The 27245-nt window shown below is 34.1% G+C and overlaps 1 protein-coding gene across 2 annotated transcripts in view; it reads left to right on the top strand.

Annotated features, from left to right (window-relative positions):
* RFX3 (regulatory factor X3) overlaps positions 1-26139 on the top strand; it is a 122559-nt gene extending 96420 nt beyond the window's left edge. The window contains exons 8-18 of one of the 2 annotated variants that reach the window (XM_051642355.1): positions 4616-4737; positions 5911-6023; positions 6795-6910; positions 7835-7989; positions 13027-13124; positions 13435-13584; positions 15050-15258; positions 16221-16374; positions 16753-16776; positions 18430-18472; positions 19262-26139. In XM_051642355.1, coding sequence (XP_051498315.1) covers positions 4616-4737; positions 5911-6023; positions 6795-6910; positions 7835-7989; positions 13027-13124; positions 13435-13584; positions 15050-15258; positions 16221-16374; positions 16753-16776; positions 18430-18472; positions 19262-19500 — 1423 coding nt within the window. In that variant the 3' untranslated portion in view covers positions 19501-26139. The remainder of the gene's footprint in view (positions 1-4615; positions 4738-5910; positions 6024-6794; positions 6911-7834; positions 7990-13026; positions 13125-13434; positions 13585-15049; positions 15259-16220; positions 16375-16752; positions 16777-18429; positions 18473-19261) is intronic. The other variant, XM_051642356.1, reaches the window with a different exon arrangement.
* Positions 26140-27245: the final 1106 nt, after the last annotated feature.

Genomic DNA, 27245 nt, shown 5'->3' with positions numbered 1-27245 from the left:
CAGTGTAGTTCTGAGGAACTTTTTTCATCCTGTATTTCAGGGTGCATAGATCTCAGTGAAACATTTTCTGTCTTTCCAAAATCCCAGCATGCCAAATAAATAGAAAGCAGAGACCAAGGAGCTAGCCAGAATTTGACAGTTGCACTGTGAAAAATTTGTATTGTCTCTGCTCTGCATACTGTCAAGCATGTGAGCAATACTGAATAGGATATATGAATTTTCAGAATTAAGATATCTATGCTATAAAAATTAGGATATTTTGATTGAAAAATGGAAACTAATAAACCACTATTACTTTAACTTATTTATTCATAATTATCTAAACCAGAAAACTAAAAAAAATTCTAATAGAAATCGGGATTTTTAAAGTCAAGTGTGATGATTCCAGAACATTTTTGTCTCATTGGAATGCACTGATTGCAAGTAATTTTAGAAGAATCCTTTACAAATATATTACTGCACAATCTAACCTGTTTACTTCATTACAGCCACTCTGGCATGCAACAATCATGAGCTTTTGGTCCATTCTTCTCTCTTTTTTAGCCTTAGTTTTTAATTTTACAGTAGCCTTTGCTTATAAAATGTCAAGGATAATTACACATGCTTGAAATAAAAATGTCTCTGTATTTTGCTTGATTGATACTAATGGAAACTGAGATATGGCTGTGTTTTGGAATCCAAAGGAGCTAGGGTTTTTGAAGGAAAAAAAATGCTAAATATAAAAACTGCTTGACATAAAACTTGCAGTGCACAACTTAAAAAGTGAACTTGTATTTTTGACGTAAAATTTCTTCCACATTGCCAGAACCTGCTTAGTATCTAATTTCAATGTTAGATACATGTATGTAGGTTTGTATTTTTGTCATAGTTATCCTAGTGTATTGGAGAATTCTAAAAGGATTTATTAAGAGAGAGCTAAAAAACTGAATATTATAATTTGCATGATAAGGGTAACAAGGCTTTTTTCCAGCTTTGTTAATATTTCTAATGTTCTTTTTGTCCTCTAAATCAGTGGTAAGTTGCAGTCAGTATTCTTTTTCTGTGTAATTACCTCAATTCTGCCACTTCTGTCAGACACATCTGATTGGATAAACATGTCTAGTTCTGTTTGGCAAAAAGTGTGGACTGAATGTATGGTACAGATAATTTTTCTTCATTCCTTTTCTTGAGGGTCATGCATTTTTTCTGTTTGTGTAACTGGAATGTCCTGAAGTGCTCTTTTATGTTCATATTCAGGATTCTGAGTTTGAACTCAGGAGTTTGAGATTTCTCAGACATAAATTTCAGATGGAATGTAATGCTGTTAGTTGCTAAGTCTTGGTTATGATAGTTTTTTTGTTTCAGTAAGAAGGAAAAACAGTGAAAATACAGATCACAGATGCTAGCAGTCCTATCTTCCAGCTGAGGCAATGTTTTGGCAACAACCGCCACATGTCAAGAGACTTAAAGCACCTTTAAACTGAAGAAATGTACAGTTAACAACTAGTCTTGACTGGAAGATACTAGCTGACACACTGCCTTTCAGCTGGACTGTTGCATGGCTCAGACATGCAACGGAAGCCCTGGCTTACCTCTGTCATTCTGCTTCTAGAAGGAAACAGGATATTTAAATTGTTATGTTCTGAGCCAAAAACAGTGGAGAGAAATCAGACGAAGATTGTTACGAAAAAATGAAGTAATATCCAAAGGAAGTATTACGCCATATGTCTTTTACTATATGCAAAGTTTTAACTCTGGTGCTAAACACTTGCCACTTTAAGGTACAATCTTACTATGAAACCTCTTTCCCATAAGTATCTGTTGTTAGGCCATTTAAGGCAAATATATAAAAAATACCGTTGGTAAAGGCAAGTTCCATTTTTAGCCTGTTTTTATTTAGCTCTTCACGAGTAGAAGCTTGTGGCTCAGAACATGAATTATCTTTATGGCTTAATCTAGGGAAATTGATACAGGTAAGTTTGTCTTTTCTTAGTGCATTCATAACAGTATATGTTTTAAATTCTATTTCCAAAAGTAAACCTCAAGCTTTCCAAGTTAATTTCAAATATCTCTTTCAGTTCTTACACACAATGATTATACCTTTTTGCCCAGCATATTTTATAAAAAACAGTGTGTTAAGTATGTGCATAATCCTCGCACCAAAAGATTAGGTTGGCTTTTATGCTTTAATTAAAAGTTGCTTTTTTATAACTGAAAAACTCTTAGAGGAGTTTTATTCACAGAATCACAGAATCTTTGGGGTTGGAAGGGACCTTGAAAGATCATCACATCACACAGGAACATGTCCAGGTGGGTTTTGAATGTCTCCAGCAAAGGAGACTCCACAACCTCTCTGGGCAGCCTGTTCCAGTGCTCTGTCACTCTCACAGTAAAGAAGTTTTTTCTGATGTTTATGTGGAACCTCCTATGCTCCAGTTTGCACCCACTGCCCCTTGTCCTTTCACTGGACATCGCTGTAAAAAGCCTGGCTCTGTCCTCCTGACACTCGCCCTTAATATATTTGTAAACATTGACGAGGTCACTCCTCAGTCTTCTCTTCTCCAAACTAAAGAGACCCAGCTCCCTCAGCCTTTCCTCATAAGGGAGATGTTCCACTCCCTTCATCGTCTTCGTGGCTTTGCGCTGGACTGTTTCAAGCAGTTCCCTGTCCTTCTGAAACTGAGGGGCCCAGAACTGGACACAATATTCCAGATGTGGCCTCACCAAGGCAGAATAGAGGGGGAGGAGAACCTCCCTTGACCTACTAACCACACCCTTTCTAATACACCCCATATTTGTATGTATTCTAAACATTTGGAATCCTATTTCAGGAGCTGAAGTGTCAATAAAATAATGCCAGCATCTCCCAGGGCACTCTACTGAGTTGCAGAGAGTCCCAAGTCCCAAGTCACCTCCAGAGATAGCAGCAGAGCAGACAGGAGCTGAGGGTAGAGATAGGAGGGTCAGGAATTCACAGGCCTAGGGATCAAGGGAGATGGATAGATGGAGTCCTCCCTGGCCATGGATGGAAGAGAAGGGAGAAAAAGGCGTTTGACTTCTGTGATCCCTGAATTTATACTGAGAAGGATGTATATATGGGATGGAATCACTTGTTTGGTGAATTTTGCCATCTGTCTAGTCTGTTTCTCCCTACAGGAGGGATGTAGGTATGACTCTTCGGCTCCTTTAATGTCCGAAGCAGCAGAGCAAAGTGTCCCTGGTCTCTCAGCAAGTTTCAGCAAGCGTGCTCCTTAAAAGAGAGTTCACTGAAGAAAAAGAAAAAATCAGTAAAAAGAAAAATGCCTTGATTCTGGCTCAAACCAGGACAAATTATAATGAGGGAGAAGTAAATAATTCTTCCCTGATTAACTGCCTGGACTTCAGGTAGATTTATCAAGTAATAACAAGCTGATTTGGAGGAGTTCAGTGCTACCGTGATACCAGAGATGAAATTTTGTTCTTTGTATTAGAGTTGATTAGAGCTTCACTAATAGGATTTTACATTGGACAATTACTGAAAATGAACCTTGATATAAATACCCTAGAGATGGGATAGGTATATGCTTTTTTCCCAAGCACTGAATTTCCTGAAGTTATTAAAATATTTGTTAACTGGGATAGAATTCTTTCTATTGAAAGTATGCTTTCTCTGTGTCATTTCTTATTGTGTATTTAGATTCATGACAGGAATGCCCAGAATATTGAACAGTTGTTTTTCATGGGAACTCCCTTTTAAATTAAAAGCTCAGTAATTACGTGAGACACTGCTTGTTCATGTTTACTGGAAACGCAGTGTTCCCAACTGATTAAACTGCTTCTCAAAGTAATGCATCAAGATTGGAATTTCTTGTCACATTTCAGAAGTTGCCATGGCGTTTTGCAGTCTGAACAACAACTCTCATTTTAGTGATTGTTAAAATAGACTGTATTTAGCTTTGGCGTTTCTCTTCTTTTCTTTTCCAGTGGCTACAATTCTTTTTCAATAGCACAAAATGTCCACAGTGTTACCATTAAGACCTGGGACAGAATAAATTCTCAGTTGTACTGCAAGTGACAGGCATATCCTGTCACACTGATTGTCAAGACAACACTTGACCATCCAAACCAGCATCCCCATTTGTAGTATTATGATTTTTGTCCTTTAGAAAAGATTCTGAGAGTTGCTTAGTGCAGCATTTAGGTTTCCAAGTAGCATTCTCAGGCCTTCTGTGCTTATGAGAGAATTTTGTTGGATTTGAAGAGTCTTTCACTATCCTCAGAGAGCAGTATTTTTTTTTCTTAAGGTAATGAAACATTATTTTTTAATTACATAATTGTTGGGAAGTTAAGTTAATTGGAAAGAGAAAGATTTTATTCCTTTTGGTGTAAATTGTCTGGTCTTGTGGTATGCTCTTCCTCATCTAGATTTCACAAAAAATTGGTAGTAGTGCTGCAATATCACCTTTATGAATTCTGTAATAAATTGTTAATGCTAGAGCTTCCCTTAGTAATTATGTCTTCTGTTATTTACAAAATAAAAATAAAGTGTGTAAATTCTGTTTACACAGATGCAGAAATCAGAGCAAACATAGATTGTATGGTCTTATTTATGAAGAAATTAACAAAAATGATAACGACGTACTTGATATTTTTGCAGGTATAAGCCTATGCAGAAAGTGGATGGAGTTGGGGATGGCTTCACAGGAAGTGGTCAACAGACAGGCACATCTGTTGAACAAACTGTAATTGCCCAAAGTCAACATCATCAACAGTTTTTAGGTATGAAAGCAGATTTTGTACTGCGGTATAAAAAGTGTGATTAACTTAATTTTCACTGCGAATGTCAAGTCATACAACTACAGTAATTGCTTCTTAGTTACCATGCCTTCTTTAAAATTTTTATCCACAATAGAAAAAAAAAACACTTAAATTATGTGTTCTGTAATCACGTATTGTGAGTTCTAAGTAGTATTTACCTACTATAGATCATGTAAGTATAAAAGGAAAAAATATGCAAATTCTGTATTTTTGTGATCTATTTAATATTGTATAAATCACTATGCAGTTGCTATGCGAAGTTGTATTAGACGTGCATATTGAAATTCCTGCAATGTAAGTCTAGTAATCCATTGGGCTATTTTGAAAGTGTGTGATAGTGTTTTAAGTTGAAAGAGCCAAATACTTTTAACTAGAACACCAAAGTTAATGTTTAAGTATGTCCAGGGTGGGGATTCTGTTTATCCAGATAAGCATGTATTCTGTATAATGGAAACAAATGTTAATTTAGTAATTTGTTTATGTAGAAAGACCCTGCAGAAGGTGTACGTTTGTTTGGGATTTTCCAGCACCAAATTCTTTGCTGTAATTTCTCTCTGAATTAAATAATTTGGAATATAAGGCTAGCATGGAAATGTTTTGAATCTTCCTTGCCAGATACCTTTCAGCCCAGCATTTTTCTCTTTATCAGCTTGTCTCTTGGAAACATTTATGACAAATAGTAAAAGCAAACATTGTATCTACTTGAAACTCTAGTAAATTTCAAATAAAAATGTATATTGGGTCTCCTAAATCCCATCATAACTGGCTACATAGAAATTTTTCAGTTGAACAAGTAATAAACTATTCAAGGATTAATCTTTCGTAGAGTGATGTAGGTATTTTCCTTCATTCTCTAATATTCTGAATGTTTGTGTTAGCTTTTCTGCATAGGTCTAAAATGTACATGATGTCTTTTTAATGTCAAAGGATAATTTTATATTTCTTTCTGATTAAAAAATGCTGGCTGAACTTGTTTACTATTTTAACATAGAACAGGTATGAAAGACTTTTCTCTTTAAACATTATGACATTTTGGAATTTAGTTCTTTTCATAACCCTTTATTTTTTTCTCATTCATACTGTAACTGGCACTGTCCTTTATACCCTTCTTTCATGATGTTGTCATGGAAACAGATGCATCTCGAGTACTTCCAGAGTTTGGAGAAGTTGAAATATCTTCTCTACCAGACGGTACCACCTTTGAGGACATAAAATCACTGCAGAGTCTCTATCGAGAGCACTGTGAGGTATTTCCTATAAACAATTTATTTTTTAAATTCATTACTTTCATTGAATGTCAGTACAAGACAGTAATGCCAAATATATTGCAGCCATGTTAGTGGCATGTGACTTTCCCCCAGGATATTTTGCTTATTTAATTTACATTAGTAAAAAGGATTTTCTGGAGGGTCCCCTTTACAGACCAAAAAAGTTATGTATAACAGATGCTGAGAATCAGATGTAGTTCTGTGTATGTTTTCAGAATGTTAGAGAAAATAGACTTCAGATTGTACATGCAAATTTTTGGTTTAGTCAATAGGACATGTAATTTTTTTATATATTTTTTAAAAATTTTCTTACATTAAAAGCAGTAACTTTTGTCTCATTTTAAAGAAACATTAAGAGGTTTAAGCCAAACTTGATATTGTGCAATTTGTCTTTTAAGTTCTTTTTTAAGGTGCTTTCAAACTTACACTGAAATGCCAAAATTAATAACATAGCATGTTTCCTTTTCTTTGGGTGAATTCCTCTGATACATTTACACAGGCCCTGCTTATTTCTGGAGGCTTCTATGCATGTGCATTTGGCCTCACTAGGGTGTCCATGCACACCAGTTTATAATGCTGGTTAATTAATGAGCATCAAAGGTATTAAACCAGACATTATTTGTAACTTGAGAAATGTAGTTTGCCTTTGCTCCGCTAAATGATGAAGGAAAAAATCTTTAGTCTACTTGGAGTTGGGAGTGGGGGGAAGCTGGGTGGAAGACAATCTGTACTTGTGTTGTATTTTCTCAGGCAATACTGGATGTGGTTGTGAATCTTCAATTTAGCCTGATAGAAAAATTGTGGCAAACTTTCTGGCGCTATTCTCCCTCTGCTCCACCTGATGGCACTACAATTACTGAACCAAGGTCAGTAAGTGTTTCACAGAATCACAGAATGTTTGGGTTGGAAGGGACCTTAAAGATCACCTAGTTCCACTCCCCTCCTGCCGTGGGCAGGAACATCTTCCACTAGACTAGGTTGCTCAAAGCCCCATCCAACCTGGCCTTGAACGCTTCCAAGTATGAGCCAGCTTCCCTGGGCAACCCAGGCTAATGTCTCACCACCCTCACAGGACATAATTTCTTCCTGGTATCTTATCTACACCTCCTACCTTTCCATTTGAAACCATTCCTTCTTATCCTATCACTCCATGCCCTTTTTAAAAAAGTTCCTCCCCAGATTTCCTGTAGCTCTTTCAAGTAGTACTGGAAGGTGCTCTAAGGTCTCCCCAGAGCCTTCTCTTCTCTATGCTGAACAACTCCAATTCTCTCAGCCTGTCTCCATAGCCAAGGTGCTCCAGCTGTTTATCTTTGTTTACTGCTTCTCATTATAATACAATATACAGATAAAAAAACCTTACTGGTTATACCTGCAGAGTAATATTTTTTTCATATGCTAATTTTTCAAATTAAATTTATGTTGTCTGGCATTTTTGTGTAGAATGAGTGTATTTTGGTTTTGTATACAAAAGTGTAGTCCTGAAATTACTGTAATACACTTTTTCTTTTGCTTAGGCAACTACAGTAAAGGTGTCTTTTCCCAATATTCTATCCAGTTTTTTTAAGCCAAAATGATCATTTGTATCTCTGCATAATTTATGGGCTGCAGCAGAGCTAAGGAGACATTTTTAAAATTTACTTCATTGTGACATAACGTGAAGAATTTCTGTTTGGTGTAGTTCAGACATCTGTGACATCTTTATAAAATAATGCATTTTAACACTCATTGCAAGATTTTAGCTGCTCTGAATGCATTATCATTTATTAGTTTGCCACATTTTTTCACACCAGCAATTTGAGTGAAATAGAAAGTCGACTTCCAAAAGCAAAGCTGATTATTCTGTGCAAGAATGAATCTATTCTGAAATGGATGTGTAACTGTGACCATGTGATGTACCAGGCTTTGGTGGAGATTCTCATTCCTGACGTCCTTAGACCTATTCCTAGTAAGTTGAACACCAGAACAATTTGTAAGGATTTCAGTGTATGCATGTGTCTGGGGGTGGTGGTCTTGTGCTTCATAGGATGGCTTTGGGAATCAGTTTATCAGTTAGGAAACTATTTCTCCTTAGTTTTATTGTGTATGAGGTTGTGCTGAGAATTGCTGTATGCTTTGTATTTTAAAAGTAAATGAGGATTTTAGTGCAGTTGGATGATCTTGTTTTCAAAATACAATTTCATAGGTGCTTCTGTGTGTTCTATTTTCAGATTAAAATGTTTTTCTTTTACTCTGGCTCTAGACTAACCTGATAGATCTAAGTCCTGTGGCACTAATGTCAGTCCTTTCACCAAATTCAGTATTTTTTAGTTTAAACATTACATATTAATCTTTTATTATTATGGGGGAAAAAATGATCTTTGTGATTCCATTTTTGAACAGTTTATCTTTTGATTCTTATCAGTTGCTGCTGAAATCAATTTTAATGACTGTTAAGGCAATTAAAAATTAACTCAGAAATTTTTAGTCCAGTTTACTATTCCAATCTACTTTCTTTCATATGTCCTGAATTAAAAAGTCAGTTAAGAGTACAGATTTTCATTCAAATTTAATTTTACTAGAATCCATCATTGCTTCAGCAGTGTATGTTTAGCTGGTTTTGGTAGGAACTGAAGTTATATGAAGAAAATTGAACTCCTTTAGAATGCATTTATTTTCTCCCCTATGTTGTACTACTCATAAATAATCATGTTAGCAACCCACTACAAGCTTTGTAACTCATAGAATCAGAGAATGTTAGGGGTTGAATGGAACCTCTAGAGATCATCTAGTCCAACCCCCCTGCCAGAGCAGGATCACCTAGAGCAGATCACACAGAAATGCATCCAGATGGGTTTTGAATGTCTCCAGAGAAGAAGACTCTACAACCTCTCTGGGCAGCCTGTTCCAGTGCTCTGTCACAAGTTTTTCCTCATGTTGAGGCAAACATACAAACTCCTACATACTATCTCCTTTCTATGAAAATTTAGTAGTCTCTTTATAAAGTTAGATTAGTATTTTTTAGCAAGCCTTAAGTAGCTTTGCAGCTATCGAGGTTATTTTTTCATGCTGTGAACACCTTCTGCTCTAGTCACTTCAGCAGTAATGAATACTCCATAAGAATATTTGCAGGTACTGCCTTGCAGAAACATTTTATTGACTTTTTGATGGTCAGTGAAATAAAATTAGGTTTTAGTAAATTTGGTATGATTAAACATTTTTTTTTAAACTGAAAATGTATAAAATCTGACATCAGCTATTTACAAATGCAGTTTTACCTTTTTTTAAAGTGAAGAGCGAGTTCTTGGTAGAGATTGCCACAGCATATCTTTTCATCTTTGTAGCAGAATAAAGGAAAAATGTTTTCTCAAATACACGCAATTATTGACAACCATTACTGTATATATTATTTTGCATTGTTTTACATTTAATGTTTTGGTTTTCTATCTAATGACAATTGAAGTAGGATATAACTTTACAGTAAAGTGAATATGCAATGATTAAAAATCTCACAATTTTAATTACAATGTTTAATAGGCTAAATTAAAACTCTTGTCTTCAAAAGCACATTATTTTCTGAAAAAAAAGTTGTTGCAGAAACGGTTTTTCATCACGCCCACTTTTCACCTCGCTTTTCATTTGCTTCTCCGGAACAGCCTGGCAGTCTTTAAATAAGTTTTTAGCTGATAGTTCCTTAGCTTGTGGTGCCTTCTTGCTGTGTTTCATGTGGTGCATTGGGCATTGCCAGTACAGGGCTTCAAGAAAATGGGACACAATCATTTAATATCAATATGCATAGGTGTCATGCTATGTCTTTGTTTCTGGAATAACTGATACCTGCTGTGTTTGACATTCCTGGTTTTGGAATGATTATCAGACTTCTTGATGCAAGCACATAATCTGATCCCAGGAGAAATTCATTCCAAGAGACTTTTGCATCTACTTGGTGAACAGTTTAGTGGTTTTCTGCTCAAGAAACCCATCCACTGAGCCATCTTTGGAAGACAACTAAAGTTTTTTTTTTTTTAATTTATTTTTAGGACCAGCTAATTTAATGGCTTTTTCTATTACGCTTTTCTGTACTGATGGTCCATACAAGTTCTCCTTTCACTTTAAATTTAATATTTTAAATATTAGTGTTTTAACTCCTGCTTTTGAATTAAAATATCTCTAGCCGTTACAAGACACCAAGAGGAAGGTTTGGGATTGTGCTTAATGGTTGACTATGACAATAATGGAGCTGGGAGAAGTAGAAAAATTCATCATCTTCTGTGGAAAAACAGCATTTACAGGAAAGTTTGGTCTCTTTAGAGAAAAGAGGACTGTAAATGCTTCATCAAAAGCATGTTTATGACTTTTTTTCCTGGATAAATGGAAACGTACCAACAGCAGCTGGTCAAAATAGTAAAAAATATAAAGTTGTAAAGTGCTTAAAGGTGTAAGCATATGATTTTTTAAGGTTTCTCTTTCTTCGTATCTAGGTTTTCAGTGTTTCTCTTCTACAAAAAAGTCTTCCTACTGAGCTGTGTGATACTTGCTACTGGAGTAGAACAAAATTACCATTAAGGAAAAATGTTTTATTTTTAACCTCTATGTTAAATTGTCAGCTGAAATGTTTAGCGCTCACAGAAGAATGAAGAATTGTTGTGTATAAAATGGCAAAATTCCTTTTCCTAAGAAAAGTTAAATGCTGTCCATTTGACTCAGGAATAAAGACCATAATTATCTAATGTCTTTGGCAATAGAGCAGAGCTATTATGCTTTAGACTAATTTTTGCAGCTTGACAAGTAACAGAATGGAAAGTAACAAACTTTCCCATGGGTTAGCTTCTATCATAGATGGAGAATTTCTGCGAAACAAATTTCCACACTGTATTACACATTTCCAGGAAGACGAAACTTTAAAGTACGGAAAAGATTGTAAAGCCTTGTTTTTATGAGATTTGCATGTCAGAGGGATTTTCAGCTGAGAGCTCAAGCTTTTTAGGTGATTATCCAAATCAAACTTGGTAACTGCCATTACAAAATCCTGTATTGTGTGTCTAGTAACACTTGACTAACTCAGGCATTTTTCTTTAACTATACTTATCATGTGATTGTTTGAAAATATTTTCTTGGGTTTGGAAGGAATCCAGATGAACTTAAAAGAAGGCTTTGAGGATTGTAGATACTTGAGGTTTTGGTAATGGCTAGATGTGTTCTTAACAATGCAGTATGAGAAAAATTCTGTATTTAATACATCTGCAAAGCTCATTAGAAACTCATGCATGTTCAATGCAATAGTGATGCCTGATTATCTACTCTATTTCATTTCAGAATTTAGAATTCCTTTCATTTACTCATCTTTCTTCCTAGTTAAAAGCCTTTCTTAAGGTCTGAGCTGCTTTTCCATGTTTATTTTTAAAGGAGATCAGCCTTACAGTGATGCAAACAATATATAGTTTGGTGAAAAAGTGTAATAAGTGAATTAGAAGTGAAAAAGTAGTAATATTTTCTTTAAATATTTACGGGTCATTCATACAATATTTACATTACTCCTTTCACACTGCATTTTCTAGATCTATAGGTAAGAAAATGTCAGTGAATGCATACTTAATTAGTAAATGCACATAAATACTTTGCAAAGCAGCACAGGTGAGCTAGGTGATTAACAGAATTGAAGAAAAAGACTTGTTCATCATGTGGAAACCTCAAGGAAGGGAAAAAGAAATCCTGTTGCTGTAGAGTATTCAGCTAATACAGATATTTTTCAAGATCAAACTGTGTTCAGATAAGCATTAAAATGTGTAGTCAGTTATATACTTTACTGATACAGATTCTACTGCATATCACTGCAAATGTGAAAACATGTGAAAGAGATGAAAAATGTATTTTTTCTTTTAGTAAATTTACTTTCTTGTTAAATAAGGGATCATCAATAATTCAAGAGGTAAAAGTGCATTTTTCAAATACAAGTTCTATTAGCATTCATTTCTTACACTATCAGAGTATTCAGCCTTATGAACAGAATCCAGTCAATCTTTGCTTTGACGGCTTCTCACATGTAGCTAAAAACAGCTTGAAAATAAAGGTTATTTCCTCTTCCTAGTTTTTTCCTGTCACTTTTGTAGTTACATAATTCTCTACTAGTCTTTCGAAGCCTGTGGTTTTTTTCTTTTATATCTCCTTCTTTTTGCAGCTGTTTGAGTGGATGCTATTATGTCAATGAGCAAGTGACAGATAGGTATGGGAAGGTGAGGTTTCTACTCCTCAAGAGATATGATTTTATTTTCTCCAGACTCAGTTCCTTGTGAAATACTTTCTGTCCTCCTCCTTAGAAAAATTAAAACTTACATTTTGAGTAATGCAGATTACTGCATGGGCTTCTTCAATTTTTCTCTGAATCTCTGACAGCCTCTCAGCAGTTCTGTGGGTGCTATAGTACAAAAAAATGCACACATTGCACAGCTATTTGAACAATCTCACTTACTGCAAGTAAAAAAAACTCCTATAACCTGCTTATTGATGATATCCGTAAGCTCTGCATGTTGGGTTTTGTTCTTTAAAACTGTAGTAAGGAGCACCGTGACATGGCTTAAGGTTACTTTGGGCTCATTTAAGGAAACCACAGTATTCCAATAATAGGAATTTTTTCCAGAAGTTTGCTCTTTAAAAGAGGTGCTTAGATGGAATGGAAATTTGAAAGTTTGTGATGGAAATTTCCATCACAATAACCACTTCAATTATTGATGTTCTTTTATAGGAGCACCCAAGACCATACTGCTGGTCACAAAGTAATTGAAAGCTTGTTAGGTGAGGAAGTCAGAACTGCTTATAAAACCAAAACGAAAATCTGTATTGTATAGTCTGTATCTGAATGAGGCATTTTGAACCTCTACTGCATTTGCCTTTTAGTAAGCAAAGGCAGTGGACCTGTACATTGAGTACTTCAGTATTGAGGATGCAAAACATTTCAAGACAGGTACATTTCTTTATTTTCATTCTGTTTTTATTCTTTCATGCACAGGTGCCTTGACCCAAGCCATTCGCAATTTTGCAAAAAGCCTTGAAGGTTGGCTCTCAAATGCCATGAACAATATTCCACAGAGGATGATACAAACCAAGGTAGAGAAAATTGTTACAGTTTTATTATTTCAATGGCAAACCAAGTGGACAGTAGCATCCAAAAGCAGTAGCATTTTAACTTTAATACTAAATTACATGTTTAGCATCAGGCTTCAAACAATGGGAGAGGAAGTAACTTAGTCTTGTCAAAAAATTTTAAGGAAGACATTATTTGGTCTGCTACATGGACATAATCCACACATGAGGGCTCGCTAATAAAAAATATTAGAAAGAAGGTAAAGACTCGATCTGTAGTATTATTCTACAGATAAAATGTATGATATTTTTAAAAAAATCAATTTCTTCCTAGGTTGCCGCTGTAAGTGCCTTTGCCCAGACTCTGCGAAGATACACATCTCTTAATCACCTGGCTCAAGCAGCTCGTGCTGTACTTCAGAATACTTCCCAAATCAACCAGATGCTCAATGATCTTAACCGTGTTGATTTTGCCAATGTTCAGGTAAAATTTGGCTTTAAATAACAGACTTTTTTCAGGAGGGGAGGCAGTATTTGTTTCCTCTATTATTCTGAACTTTATTGGTAGCTGTGATTATTTTATCAAGAAAGTGAAGTGAAATCATTCTGCTGATTCTTACATGCAGTGATTCAGTCCAAATGTAACAGCTTACACTTAAGGAAAGTAAGAGTTCAGACCCATTATCTGTTTCCATTTTCTGTTTTTTAAGTGTACATATTCTTACAGCTTCTATGCAAATGTAGAGCAAACATATTCTTATAATGGGTAAAATGGATGATGTCTTAGCAATAACATAAATGATACCTTAGGTGTCAGCAGCATAGCTTCTGAGTGTCTCTAAGAGCTATTAAATGCACAGGATTGCTTATAGTATAGACTGTTTCATTATTTCGAAGACTAGTATTAGTATACTTTATGTAAGTGCTATGCTTAAATTTACAAGATCTCCTGACTTATTCATTATATTAGTACATATTCATACTAGTTTACAGTTAGATAGAGAATGTGAGTTTATATTTTCACTAAGCTTAATTTCTCTACATGTTTCTGCTTTTCTGAGTAAAAGTATTTTTTCTTTTGCCCAGCAAAGTGAAATGTTCCACATTAATGGTAGTTTGTCTCTTTTTCTTGTGAGTGTTTTAAAGTGCTTGTTAATAATCTTATTAAAAGTCAGTTAAAAGTACTTGACCAAAGATACAGTGCATTATGTATCATAATATGTTAACATGGATATGGAGTCTGTGAATGTTTGTGATAGCTACAGTTTGAGCACATAGCTTGCACTTAGTGAGCCTTCATTTTTTGTCTCTTAGTTTCTGAATTGAACAGCTAGTCTAACTTAAAATTGGTAACACTGACTAAATTGCTTATTATTGTATGCAGAGTGTGTTTCTCCATTTGTATGCAGTTTATGTTCTACTTCAGGTAATCTGTATTTGATTACTGCCTGTAGTCAGCAAACAACACAATCCTTGTTTACATACAAAGCTTTCTTTTGTAAGAGGATAGAACAGAAAGTTTCTTTAAGCCTAACCTCTTCTGAGTGAAAGTAACTTTGCACTTGATTTCTTGCTACCTCTTTTATTACCTTAGTCCCCCTATTTAACTATACTTCCTGCTTGCCCTGCCTGTAGTCCCTGAAAAAACTGACAGGTCCCAATTACTTCAGTAGAAAAAGGATTAATTAGTACAATTGAAAATTACAGTATTCTTGCGTAATTTCCATTGTTCTCGTTTCTTTATTGATGTCTTCTATGCTAAGTTTTTCCCATTCTTTTGCTTTCAACAAAACTAAGATAGACATAAAAATAAAAACTACTTCTTAGTTTGCCTGGTACGTGGCTTTTGTCCTTTTCATCCATTGAATTGCTTAATCTTTGAGAAAGAATTATATTTGGTGCTCTGGCTTACGTATAGTGAATTCAAGAGTTGCCATGTACTGTAACAGGAGCAGGCTTCCTGGGTGTGCCAGTGTGATGACAACATGGTTCAGAGACTAGAAACAGATTTCAAGATGACTCTTCAGCAGCAGAGCACTCTGGAGCAGTGGGCTGCCTGGCTTGATAATGTAATGATGCAAGCACTGAAACCATATGAAGGAAGACCAAGCTTTCCTAAAGCAGCACGGCAATTTCTGTTAAAATGGTCTTTCTACAGGTAGGATTTATTAGAACATTCTAACTATCCTATTATTTGCTGAATTGTTCACTGTAGTAAAGTTGACAGATGAAATATGAACCATTGGCTTGCTCAGTAGTGAAACACGTGTGGGGATTTTCAGAAAATTGTTCTTCTTAACCTTGAACTCTAGTCTTCTTGTAAATTGACAGGGACACACGTACCTTGTTTATTGTTTTAAAGGCCAGGTACAAATTAATGCAGTGGAATTCTGTAATCAGTTTTAAACATAATATTACCTTTTTTTTGCTAAATAACCACACGATAATTAAGCCACTATATTAAATATTTAATAAGTATTATTTATACATGTGGTATTATTTTTATTAGATGTGAAAGACAAAACCTATTTCTAACATGTAAAAAGAGCATTAATACAAGCATTCCATGTCAGCTACTTATTGAGTAAACCTCATTCTTTGAAAATTACTAGCAACTATTTTCTGAAGATACATGAATTTGTCATTAAAATGTGTACACTCAAGCCTATCTATTTGTAAATTTAAGTTTAAACGTTTTTAACTTGTGGAATTAAAACCTTTGTACTGGGAAGGTGGACACAACAAACAATATTTAAACATTAGTTTAACATTTCAGAATTTTCATATTATTTCAGTTGCTTATCTTTTCTTTCAAATTAGGTTTTGCACATGCTCAAGTGTTCTTAGTTATGCATATATCAAAACAAAGAAAAACAGAAAACAACACAATCTAGTTATTTCTTATGTAATGTTCTGTCCAATAACTTCAGAAAAAGGAGAGAAGGAAATTATTGCCTTTCCTGTGCTTCTCTTTCAGAAAACACCATAAATCAGACATTTGTGGGTAACAATACTTTTGAGAATAATATTGGCTTTGGGGTGAAATGTCTGACATGGATAAGTGTTAGAATGACCATGACATATAATACATAAATATGTATTTTTTCTATTTTTTAACAGCTCCATGGTGATTCGAGATTTAACCTTGCGCAGTGCTGCTAGCTTTGGCTCTTTTCATCTGATCCGCTTGCTTTACGATGAATACATGTTTTACTTAGTAGAACATCGTGTTGCTCAGGCAACAGGAGAGACACCTATTGCAGTTATGGGAGAGGTAAGATAATATGTAAGAAACTAGATTGATAGATGTAGTGATAGATTTTGGGTATGCATATTTGCGATTTTTAAAAGTATTTCTGTAGAGCTGTAAGATGTTCTGCAATATAACAATAGTTACAAATACAACAGTTTCAAGCTTGTTTCTTTGGTTGATTGTCAGAGTACTAAAATTACATTGAATTCTAATAACCAGTTATTTCCAAATGAGCTTGCTCCTTTACAAATCTGCTTGCAGATTCATGAACACAGTTTGAAAAATGTTGATGAACATAAAACCTTATTCCAGCTTTTGACAACTGAGTATTTTATGTGAAAATAATAAAAAAACAGAGTAATAGGAAAGTTTTACCTACATGGATCTGTTTGTTTTCAGTTCCCAGATGTTAATACAAGTGAGGTGAGTACCTCCATTGACTTCAGAAGGATGGCTTACGAGCAGAATTTTGGCTTGTACAGTACTGTTTCCATGCATGTAATAAAACCAACACAGACATACACAGAGGTTTGCAATACAGTTCATTTTCATACATGTTTTTCAAATATTATTTGTTATAAAAACAGGAGTATCAGTTTGTAATTTTTTTATACTCATCTATGGCATCTGCAAGGCAAAGTTTATCTTATCCCTTTTTTTTTCCCAGTAGTTCATCTGACCTTTTATTTTGCGTGAGACAGTGAGGAATGCAGGAATTGTCATCAAGGAATTGTCCTTCAAAAGTGCTGGAAAATGGATACATTTGAAAATAGGCTAGATAGCCAATTGGACACATTTGTTATATTCTTACACTTAGGATTCACAATATCATATGTTACTAATAAATGGCTAGTCATATTGCGACTTGATTTGGCATCAGGTATCACTCTTCCCTCAACATATATTGACAGACTCATTAAGTACTATAAACAGATATCATACTTTCAAGAGAAATTGGAACTGTTTCGGCTTTATTGTCAAATGATTTTATATCATGTCAGCATGACACATTTCAGAAAAACTAAAAAACAATGTTTCTGCTTAATGACCCACCAATAGTATATTTGCTTAATCTCTGCCTTAGATGTGCAGTAAGGTACTACACAAATGTAGTTACTACATTCCTGTCTTCCTAACTGACAATTGTTTGTTAGACATACAGGTAGTGAGTGTAGTGTCTTCTAGATAGCTTATGTAGACTGAAGATGGAGATATGAGGAGGTAGAACTTTTGGAGGTGAGAAGGACAGAGTAGAAGCAGTAAATAATAAATTATAGTATTTTTCATGTTTCTGTGTATTTAATGACATGAGTGAAATAAAATGAGGAAGTGTAAGACTGGTCTGACAAACACTCTAAGACCTGGTGTTGCAGCTTAGAAGAACATTCTAATTTTTCTCCCTTCCTCTTCTCCAGCTTTGGACAGGGGTATTGGCAGAATTCTTCTGAAAAAAATGTACTACTTTAATTTGATATTCATTGAGATTCTCTGAGATTCAGAGAAACTTAGAGGATTCAGGGGAGGAAAGGGAGGAAGGTTGTACATCTAGCTTGTGAGTAACTTTTTTTATGTGGTCTTTTTTTGATGTATGTAAATTGGTTACCAGATTGTAAAACCTTTCTCAGCAGTGCCTTTCATCTACCTTACAGGTAGATTTGCAACACTGACACAACTTCATCTTTATTCCAGAACTATTAAAGTTGTCTCTGGGATCTTTTAAAAAGAGCTTTTTGTTAACATATTTGCAGTTCAGAATGGGTATCTGTCATAATTTATAGTTTTATACAGTATAGAAGTAGCTCATCTCAAGCAAGGAAGGCCCTGACAAAGTAATCTTTTGAAGTTTGTGCCTCCCCATTTTCATTTTTAAGGATTTACTTAATGTGAATTGTCTTAATCCATGACTAGGATGAAATGGAAAATTAATTGCTGAACTATGGATGAGGTGCAGTCAAGATCACGTGTTTGAATGCTAACCTCAAACCAGTGGAGCACAGATGCACTCAGTCACATTAATACTCCTAAGTCCACATTTGGTTAAGACTGTGTCTAATTTTTGTATTATTTGTTTTGCAGTTTGGTGATTTAAATGCTGTGTCCCCTGGAAATATGGATAAAGGTAGGCATTCTGATCTCTCCAGTATATCATTCTGTATAGAGCTAATGTGTCTCTTTGACTGAACTAAGTCCTTATATTTTAAAAATACAGTAAATCAGAATTGTTCTCATTCTTTACAGTGCATGTATATGTTATGCAGATATGTTTATTATATTGATACAAGCTATGTAATATAAAGCGTATGACAATTACTAGATTACTGTCTTAAAATAAGAATATATTTTAAATGTGTTTAATATAGATACAAGAAATACTCCTTATTTTTATGGAGAATGTATCTGATAGGTCATCCTGAGATAGGTAACAGCTGTGGGAAGAAAGACAACAGTATGCTTATCTATGTTTATCTTCAGTATAAATGTTTTGCGAAGTGAAGAAGGCAGAATTGCATTCAAGTAGTTGTCGTATAACTTGTCGGTGAAGAGCACTGAAATAAATTAGTTCTTTATAACTTCTTCATGCCCTGTTTTGACATACATTCTTATACTGATTAATTGAGTGAGCATAGGAACATATGTTATAATTTGGGGTCAAGTCATCCCAAATATCTTCGTCTCTTTCCCTATATGCAGAGTGTCAATAGTGTGTGAATGAAGTGATCGAAGCTGAAAGTCTGTTTACCTACTTGAGATAATAATTCACTTTTTCCATTAAAATTTTAAATTTTCAGTTTGTGCTTTATCAGATTACTAATCTTCCCTCTATTTTTGTATTTCAACTATTATTTGTAAAGGCCCTTGTATTAGAATTTTCCCTTCATGCTAGCTTCTTGGTGGTTTGTTTGTGCAGATGAGGGCAGTGAAGTCGAAAGTGAAATAGATGAAGAGCTGGATGAAAATGGAGAGCCACAAGCCAAGAGGGAGAAAACAGAGTTAAACCAGGCGTTCCAGGTGGGCTGCATGCAGCCAGTGCTCGAGAGTGGAGTACAGCAGAACCTCCTGAACCCAATTCATAATGAGCACATTGTTGCAACTACTCAGACTATCAGACAATGCAGTGCTACTGGAAATACATATACTGCAGTCTAATATGAAACCTCCCCACACACACCCCAATCCATCAGTCCTTTGCATTTAATACGAAAAAAATAATAAAGAGAATAAGTCTGAAGTTCGACTGTTGTCAAATTTTAGCTGTGCTGAACATTATTTTATTGAAGTCGTTAAATGGAATGGGTGTATGTATTTTGCCAGGTCTGTTAAAAAAAAAAAAAAAAAAAAAGGATTTTTTTGTAAACGGAATCATTTTACATTGGCCGCTCAATAGAAATAGTTTTCTTAGTATGAAATGCAAGGAAAAATTTTTGCAAAGCTTAATGTTAATGTATTTGTCCTCTTACAATAATTTAAATTTTTTCATAGTTTTTAAAAAATATTTTAATGTTAATTATTAGTTATTATGATGATTTCATGTACATAGGTTTTTAATTAGGTGCACTTCTGTGAAATATCAAAAGAACTATTTTTTTTTATTTACACTGGAGGCATACTTATTTGACAGCAGATGTATCAAATTTGTTATAAAAGGTGCTTTTCATTGGACAACTAGAAGACACTATTTTGATAAAATTGTGAGCATTCAGGGGGATTTTTTGTAATAATGCTGGAGGATTGGGAAGATCTCCTAATTTCTTTCTGTGAGAAAGAAATGAGTTAAAGTGACAGAATTGTAACAGAATGTGGTGATGTGTACATCATAAATTAATTATGTGACCATCGTGTAAACAATGCAAGCTTCCTTTAAAATCAACAGTTCCAGATATTATTTGCAGACCAGTTCCTCTGTTTTGAAGACTACTGATTCTATATGTTGGGCCACTGAACAGGTGCTTCTGGCTGTTGAGTGGTACTGTAGTTGTTAGAAACTGAAGCTAAAAGAGAAGTTACTTGATTATTATTAATAACTTTAAGTGTACATGCTACTTATGCTGAACTGGACATACAGGAAAACATTCAATTTGGATGACTTTCTTCTATTCCAGGTCTTTTTCCTACTAGTGGTTCAATCTGCTGCTCTTAGAAAAGATGATTTATAGAATGCAAGGAATGTAGCAACCTGCATAATTTTCCTTTCAAAAATACTTCCTTGTTGTTAAAGTGGATTTAAATTTTTACAAAAAAATTAGATAAGGCAGTGTAACTGGCACACCTCACTTGTACTTATTCCCAATTGTGTAGAATTTGAATAGGTGGCTAGATGGACCATTGCCATTTAAGAATGTACATCAGGGATCATTGTACCTCGGCTATTACATGGTGCCTTAAACAGAACTGAAGCTAAGACTTAGTACTTTTTGTTCTTCTTAACTCTTAAATTAATTCAACAAGGTGTGCCTGTCATTTTCAAATTCCCTAAGAAGTAAGGACAGGTTACATAGCCTTCGAAAGAATAAAAGGATTTTTTTATTGTTAAATGATTTTAATATCCCTCTTAGAATGACAAGAAACCTATTTTTTCTCGTTTCTAGCTGGATTTCACTTTATTACAAATAAAATTTGCTTGGGAATTTGGAAAGCAAAACTAGCTTTAATACCAACTTCAAATGTCACAATAGGTTGACCATAGTCCCAAGCATGATTATATATTTTCTAAACCCTTGTCTACTTTTAATTTCAAAAACTAAAAAGAAATAAATGAGCAGGTACATAATGCAGTGCATGTTTCCAATTTCTATATTTTGTGGGGTATCAGCCAGATAGTACATTTCAATAGTTAAATAAAGACAGTTTATAGAGAACATATTAATTGACATTAAACAACTCAAGTTTTTCTTTTTAAACATTTCATTATGCAGACACATGAATTTGCTACACTAAAATAGTGGAATCAAATAAGCAAAAAAGCCAAAAAGTGAAGGAGAGCACAAGAAGATCAACTTTACAGAAAAGACTGTGTAAGAAAATTAGGGCTTCTTTTATTTTGGTTTATCTACTGTGTCTGAAAATTACTTTAAAGTTACATATACCAAATGGGAGAAGAGCATGTAAAATGAACAGCGTATTTATAGCAAACAAATTTGTTGCTAGAGTTTACATATTCTCCAAATACAGCTGCACATCAACTAAAATGTCCTAACATTATTGGTGTACAAAATTAAATTCTAATACCTTTTCAGAAATGGGGGGTGAACCCATCCTGCTCATTCTATGTAGGCATAGTTCCTACTAATGTCAGGAGATGGCTTTTGCCTCAGTAAAAAGTGAAAATGAGGTTTATATTAATTATTTCTGAACTCATAAATGCACTGAATCTCATTATAGATTTTGTTCTCACTTATAGTGCTCAGTGTGCCCTGATTTTTCCTAGAAAATCAGCACATCTGTACCTTTCACCAAAAATACTAAAACTAAGCTGTGATAAATATTTGCTCCCCTTCATTGTGCATTATAAGATGTTTACAAGTAAAATAAACTGAACTAATTCAACTTTTTTTTTTAATTATTATTATTATTATTATTTTCAGCTTTTTTTTTAATACTGTAGTACTTATTTCAATGTTTGTGTTGACAGACCTGTAATGTTTTCTTATTACTGTACTTTCTTGGTTTAATGTTGGATTTGTTGTTGCTGAGAAAAGAGCATGATTGTAATAAGTAAATCTAGATTGCTAAAAGAGGTGGGACCTGAGTATCTTTCATTATCTAGCTCCCTACTCCACTCAGTTGTTCACTGTTCAAAACATGCAAAAGAAAACTAAACAAAAATCTGAATACAAAAATGGAATGTATTTTATAGCTTCTAAAAGAACGAGTTAGCAAAACAAATTGGAACTATCCCAGATGGAGAAAACTGAATGGAGTCTGTATTCCTATGCTTAAATTCTGAAGGTTTTAGCAGATTTCTTTTAGAAGAACTCTGATACTGTAAGCTGAATTGTATACTTGGAGATTTGGGGGTCTTCTGTTCTGTTTTTTGCATTTACTAAAATTTTAATCAAACACTTAGATAAAACATTTTGCACACTCTTGCTATTTAATAGTTGGGTTTTAGTAATCATTAAACTACAGAGATACAAATACCTCAGTCCATATTCTATAAAGTGTAGCATGCAGTGGCATTGCCATACCAGCTCTGGAGAGGTGTAGCATGTGTCCACAGAGCAGACATTAGAAGGGTTGATATGGTATATGTGTTTATCTAATCTTGACATGGAATCCAAAATCATTATCTTAGAGGCATTCCCCGCATTAGAGCAAATAGCACAGTGAACAGTGGGAGGGAAGGGGTATTGTTGAACTACCTTTTCAAAACACAGGGCCCAATTTTCAAAAGTTTTATATTTATTGAAACGTGTTGGTACATTTTCATCTTTCTCACAGTAAATCAGTTTTAAACATTTCAGTTTTTTTCTGTTTTTAACTATTTCTGTGTTTTGCTCTTGTACTGTAGCATGCTCTAAGCACCTTCTTTTTTAAAAAAATCCATAAAAATTTGGAAAATAGATTTTAAATTATTCCTCTATACAATTAAGATTTACAACATCACTGCCTTTAGCTCAAAAGAAAGAAAAAAGATGATGTTCTGTCATTCAGGAATGCATAGGTCTACACAAAAAATTAATTTAAAGCGAGTTATTTTTAAATATCTAAAACATTTTTTGTTTACTTTGTTCTGATTTCTTTGTCATTCTCACCAATTGACATCTGCACTGTTTAGAAAAAAAAATCGTATTAGAGATGCACTGCAATCCAGTTTAATTCAGAATGTTTTTACAAAATAAAAACAACTATTAACAGCCATATAAGTACTGACAAAAAATAGATATATTAGTAATGTAAATATGTTTTTGGTTCTCATATATAACAACAATTTCAGAGTTTAATGCATTCATTTGAGAGAGCAGTCTGAATTTCTGAAAATTGGGCCCTTGTCTCTTTAGCAGGACATCCTCTCTATATGGTTTATAACAAATCAGTTAATGGAATCATAGTATCTCTGCTAATTCGTTTGGTGACATAAGACAAACAAACAATAAAAACTGGAATAGAAGCATAAACACACAGTGCTTAGTTCTAGTATTAGAAGATTAATTTGATAGAATGCCTTGCATTAACCCTTTGAGCATTGTAAGTAGCATGATGTGAACTAGGCTTTTTAGACAATTCGTCCATTGAGCATATATTTTGAAATAGCTGGTAGTGTTCCAGATGTTTTTTTATTATTATTTCTGAAGTAAATACTTGCATACTATAAATGAATTATTTTTTATAGTAGGCTTAATAGATGTAGGCAAAATACTCACTGCCATTGATGTGTACTGTCTAAAAGAAAACAGTACTTCAGCTCACTTGTTTTCATAATGGCATAAATATATAAATAAAATCAAGTATATGTTTCTGCAGATATGCAGCTGACTACTTTAAGATGCCTTTAGAAGATAAAGGTTTAGAAAATGTATTCAGACTCTTTTGAAAATCTCCTAAAGTAGGTTAGTATTGGAATCCTCTAGTACTGTAAAAAGAGAATCTTTAGGATTAAAAGGTTTAGTGAAGAATAAATTTTTCAGATATTTGGTATGTTTGCATTTAAATTTTTGGCAGTGTTTTTGATAAACAAGTACAAAAAGTGGGGGATAATGTTGATATTTGTCAATATGAAAATTCAGTCACTGCAATAATGACTAGCTAAAAGGTGAAGATGTTTTATTCATCTTCATCTACAGGGGTGCAGTTTGCATAGCCCCTATTGAATGTCATAATTTTAAAAGCAACCTAGAAATTGCACAAGCTTTTTGCCATTTTAAAAAGCGCCTTTGTTCTTACAAGTACTGCTTACAAGAACAAGGGAACAAGTGTAGTTAGCGAGTAGAGATTCTTTATTTTACAGACATGCCACCTTACTAAGTGATAGTACATTTTCTATTGATTTCTTGCAATATCAATCAGTTAGCAAACAGTTAAGTGCAGCTGTACTTATTTAAGTCTAGCTGAGGACAAAAGGAAAGGGTTTTAATTAATGGAATTACGTCAGTAGTATAAGTACAGGTAAATTGTAAACGTTTTTAGTCAGCTCATGCAAATTCATGCATAATTAATAACATAAATGCAATACTCAAAGGGTTTTAATTTAACAACTTTTAAAATTCATAATTTACTGTAAATGCTTCTAAGTTTGCATGCCTTGATCATTGCTGCTAGTGATTTTATGTGCCAGTAGACCTGAGTTTAATTTACTAGTTTAAGTAAGAAATAGTAAAAGCCACTTACGAAGTGACTGCCTAGTGTTCGTTTGAAGTTAAATATGCCTTAGTTTGAAAATAATCATTTTGACTATTGTTTAATTTATTTTTTTTTCCCTTTCCTGTTGAAAAAATAAATTAGCATTGTGGGATTGGAAGCCCTGAGTACTTAAATACTTGTTAGGGAATGTTTGTTTAGGTTGCTTATTGAAGCTGAAATTCACTGTAGAAAAGAAGGCCCAGAACAAGCCTAGGAGCATCAAATGAGCCTCACTTAAATCTAAATCAGGAAAATGTTCTTTGTATGTTCTTAAGCACTTTTTTGATTGTGGTGCAGACATCTTACAGGAGTTTTCAGTTCTGGATGGATTTTACTCTGAAATAATAAATGTCTTTGTTAGAGGAATTTCAACTGAGTAGGAACAACCTCGCATGGATTGGTGTTTACCAGGAACTCGGTTCAATTCTTTTTGACCCACTAATACCAGCAAAAGCTTTTTACACAAAAAATACTTAAAAGGTTCCCCAAGCAATGTTTTTTTCAATACAATATTAAAGTGAATGCCTTGTATTTAAACATTAAGTATCCATCTTAGAGTAACCCAATTAATCAATTTAAAATACACTAGGAAAATACCACTTTGTACCAAAGCAAGTTGCCCATCTCCACTCATCTTCACTGAAAATTTGGATTTACAGTTAATAACCAATGAGGCTGTTAAAGAAACTTTGAGTGCCTTTCAAAACTTGGAAAATTGTGCCTGAGGTGGTAAACTTTAATTAGGTTAATTCTAGAGCTACCAATCAGTAATTTTATCATCACTCAGGGCTTTCTTACCTTCTAGGAAACTTCCTGTGTTGCATTTATTTTGTAACTTTTTTTTTTAAGTGCCATCATTTAAATTTCACTTAGTAAGTGGCAGATTACATTATTCAGTCCCACAGCACAGAAACAACATAACACTAGGACATATTCAAACTTCTATTTTCCAGTTGACTGAATATATTATGTAAATGCGGTAAGCAACTTTTTGTAGATTGTATGTGTGAGATAATGTAATGTTCTTTTCCAGTTTTTGGGCTACAGTTGAATATACTTTTTAATTATTTAAAGACATCTTTACAGAATAACGTGATGGTTTTTTTTGTATAATGTATTTGATTTTGTAAATACGTATTTCCTGATGTGATTTTTGTGAGAAATGCTAAATCTTTTAGTATATCATGTCCTCTCAAAACTGGCAGGAGCTAAATAATAGTTTGTGGGCAATTTGTATCGTGTACTGTACAATAACTGGGGAACTTTTATAATTATAAAAATATATATTAACTTTTAGTGTGTCGTTTAAAAAAATGACTGGAACATACTAAAGACAGTAGGATTTTTCTGAATATTTCAGACTTGAACTCAGGCTAGCTTTCTTGTGTTTTTCAAAACAAAATTGTGTCTTGTCTTTTAAAATCAATAAATTTGTTTTCTTGTTACAAACATAACTGAATTCCTTAGTTTCTATATTGCCAAATGTTTGTGCTGGTGGTACAATTGATTTTGAGAGAAAAAGTATTTCAACTTACACCTTTTAAATAAGACCTCAGTTTTTTCTTTAGCAGCAACAGAACTAATTGAGTGTCTCAAACTGCAAAATAAACTAATATTTTGAAGTGTCAATTCAGTTAATTAGTTGTAAATACCCATTATAATATACTTAATAATTTCAATGTTAACAATAGTTTCCCATTACAGATTTAGCTAGTTAATTGCTGTCAGTGAGGGGGCATGGAGACTTTGGCCTCCAGCAGTTAATTAGTGCTGTCAATTCATTACCAGCAGAACCTACATCTGCAAGTCTTGCTCTAAATACTCTGCAGAATACTCGTGCATTTTCACAAAAAATTGGGATTTTCACAAAACAGACAATAGGCCTCATCTTCTCAGATCATGTATCTTGTGGGTTTCTAGTACATGCTACAGACACTGTTTCATATAAATAAATGCAGAATGTTATTTTAACTCAGGAGTACCCACTGAGTAATAGATGCTGGACCAAGCAAATCTTCTCCACCAGTGACCAGCCACACCTGTGTTTACAGAAAACTCCTAATTGGTTGCTAATCAAGACCAAGACTTCATTCCCTAGCAGGTGCTTGGCTGTGACTGAATAGGTCTTGCTCTAGCACGCATGCAGAAGAAAGCAATCTGTTGGAAGGATCTCACACCAAGTAACATAGCCAAGAGGCCACATTACTCGGTTCTTTTCCACTGACAGTATTACCAGAAAGACCCTTCCCCAGAGAAGCTGTGGGTGGGGAAGTGTTCAAGGGCAGGTTGGACAGGGCTTTGAGCAACCTGGTCTAGTAGAAGATGTCCCTGCCCATGGCAGGAGGATTGGAACTGTAAGAAAACATGAGTATAAAAAGGGTTATAAGTGAAGCTTATTTGTATTACTTCTGTAAGGTCATTTCTGCACAATGTTATGATAGAAAATAAGTTAGACATTCTATATTAAGTAATTTTAAACGTATTTAATTTGACTTTTCTGAAGTATTCAGTTCAATTACATAAAATGTCATACAGCCCGCAGCAACACACTGTGC

This window comes from Apus apus, chromosome Z (assembly GCF_020740795.1).
Source record: "Apus apus isolate bApuApu2 chromosome Z, bApuApu2.pri.cur, whole genome shotgun sequence".
In the NCBI taxonomy this organism is placed as follows: domain Eukaryota; kingdom Metazoa; phylum Chordata; class Aves; order Apodiformes; family Apodidae; genus Apus; species Apus apus.
Note: the sequence above shows the minus strand (reverse complement) of the source record. Positions and strands in the feature narration are given on the sequence as shown.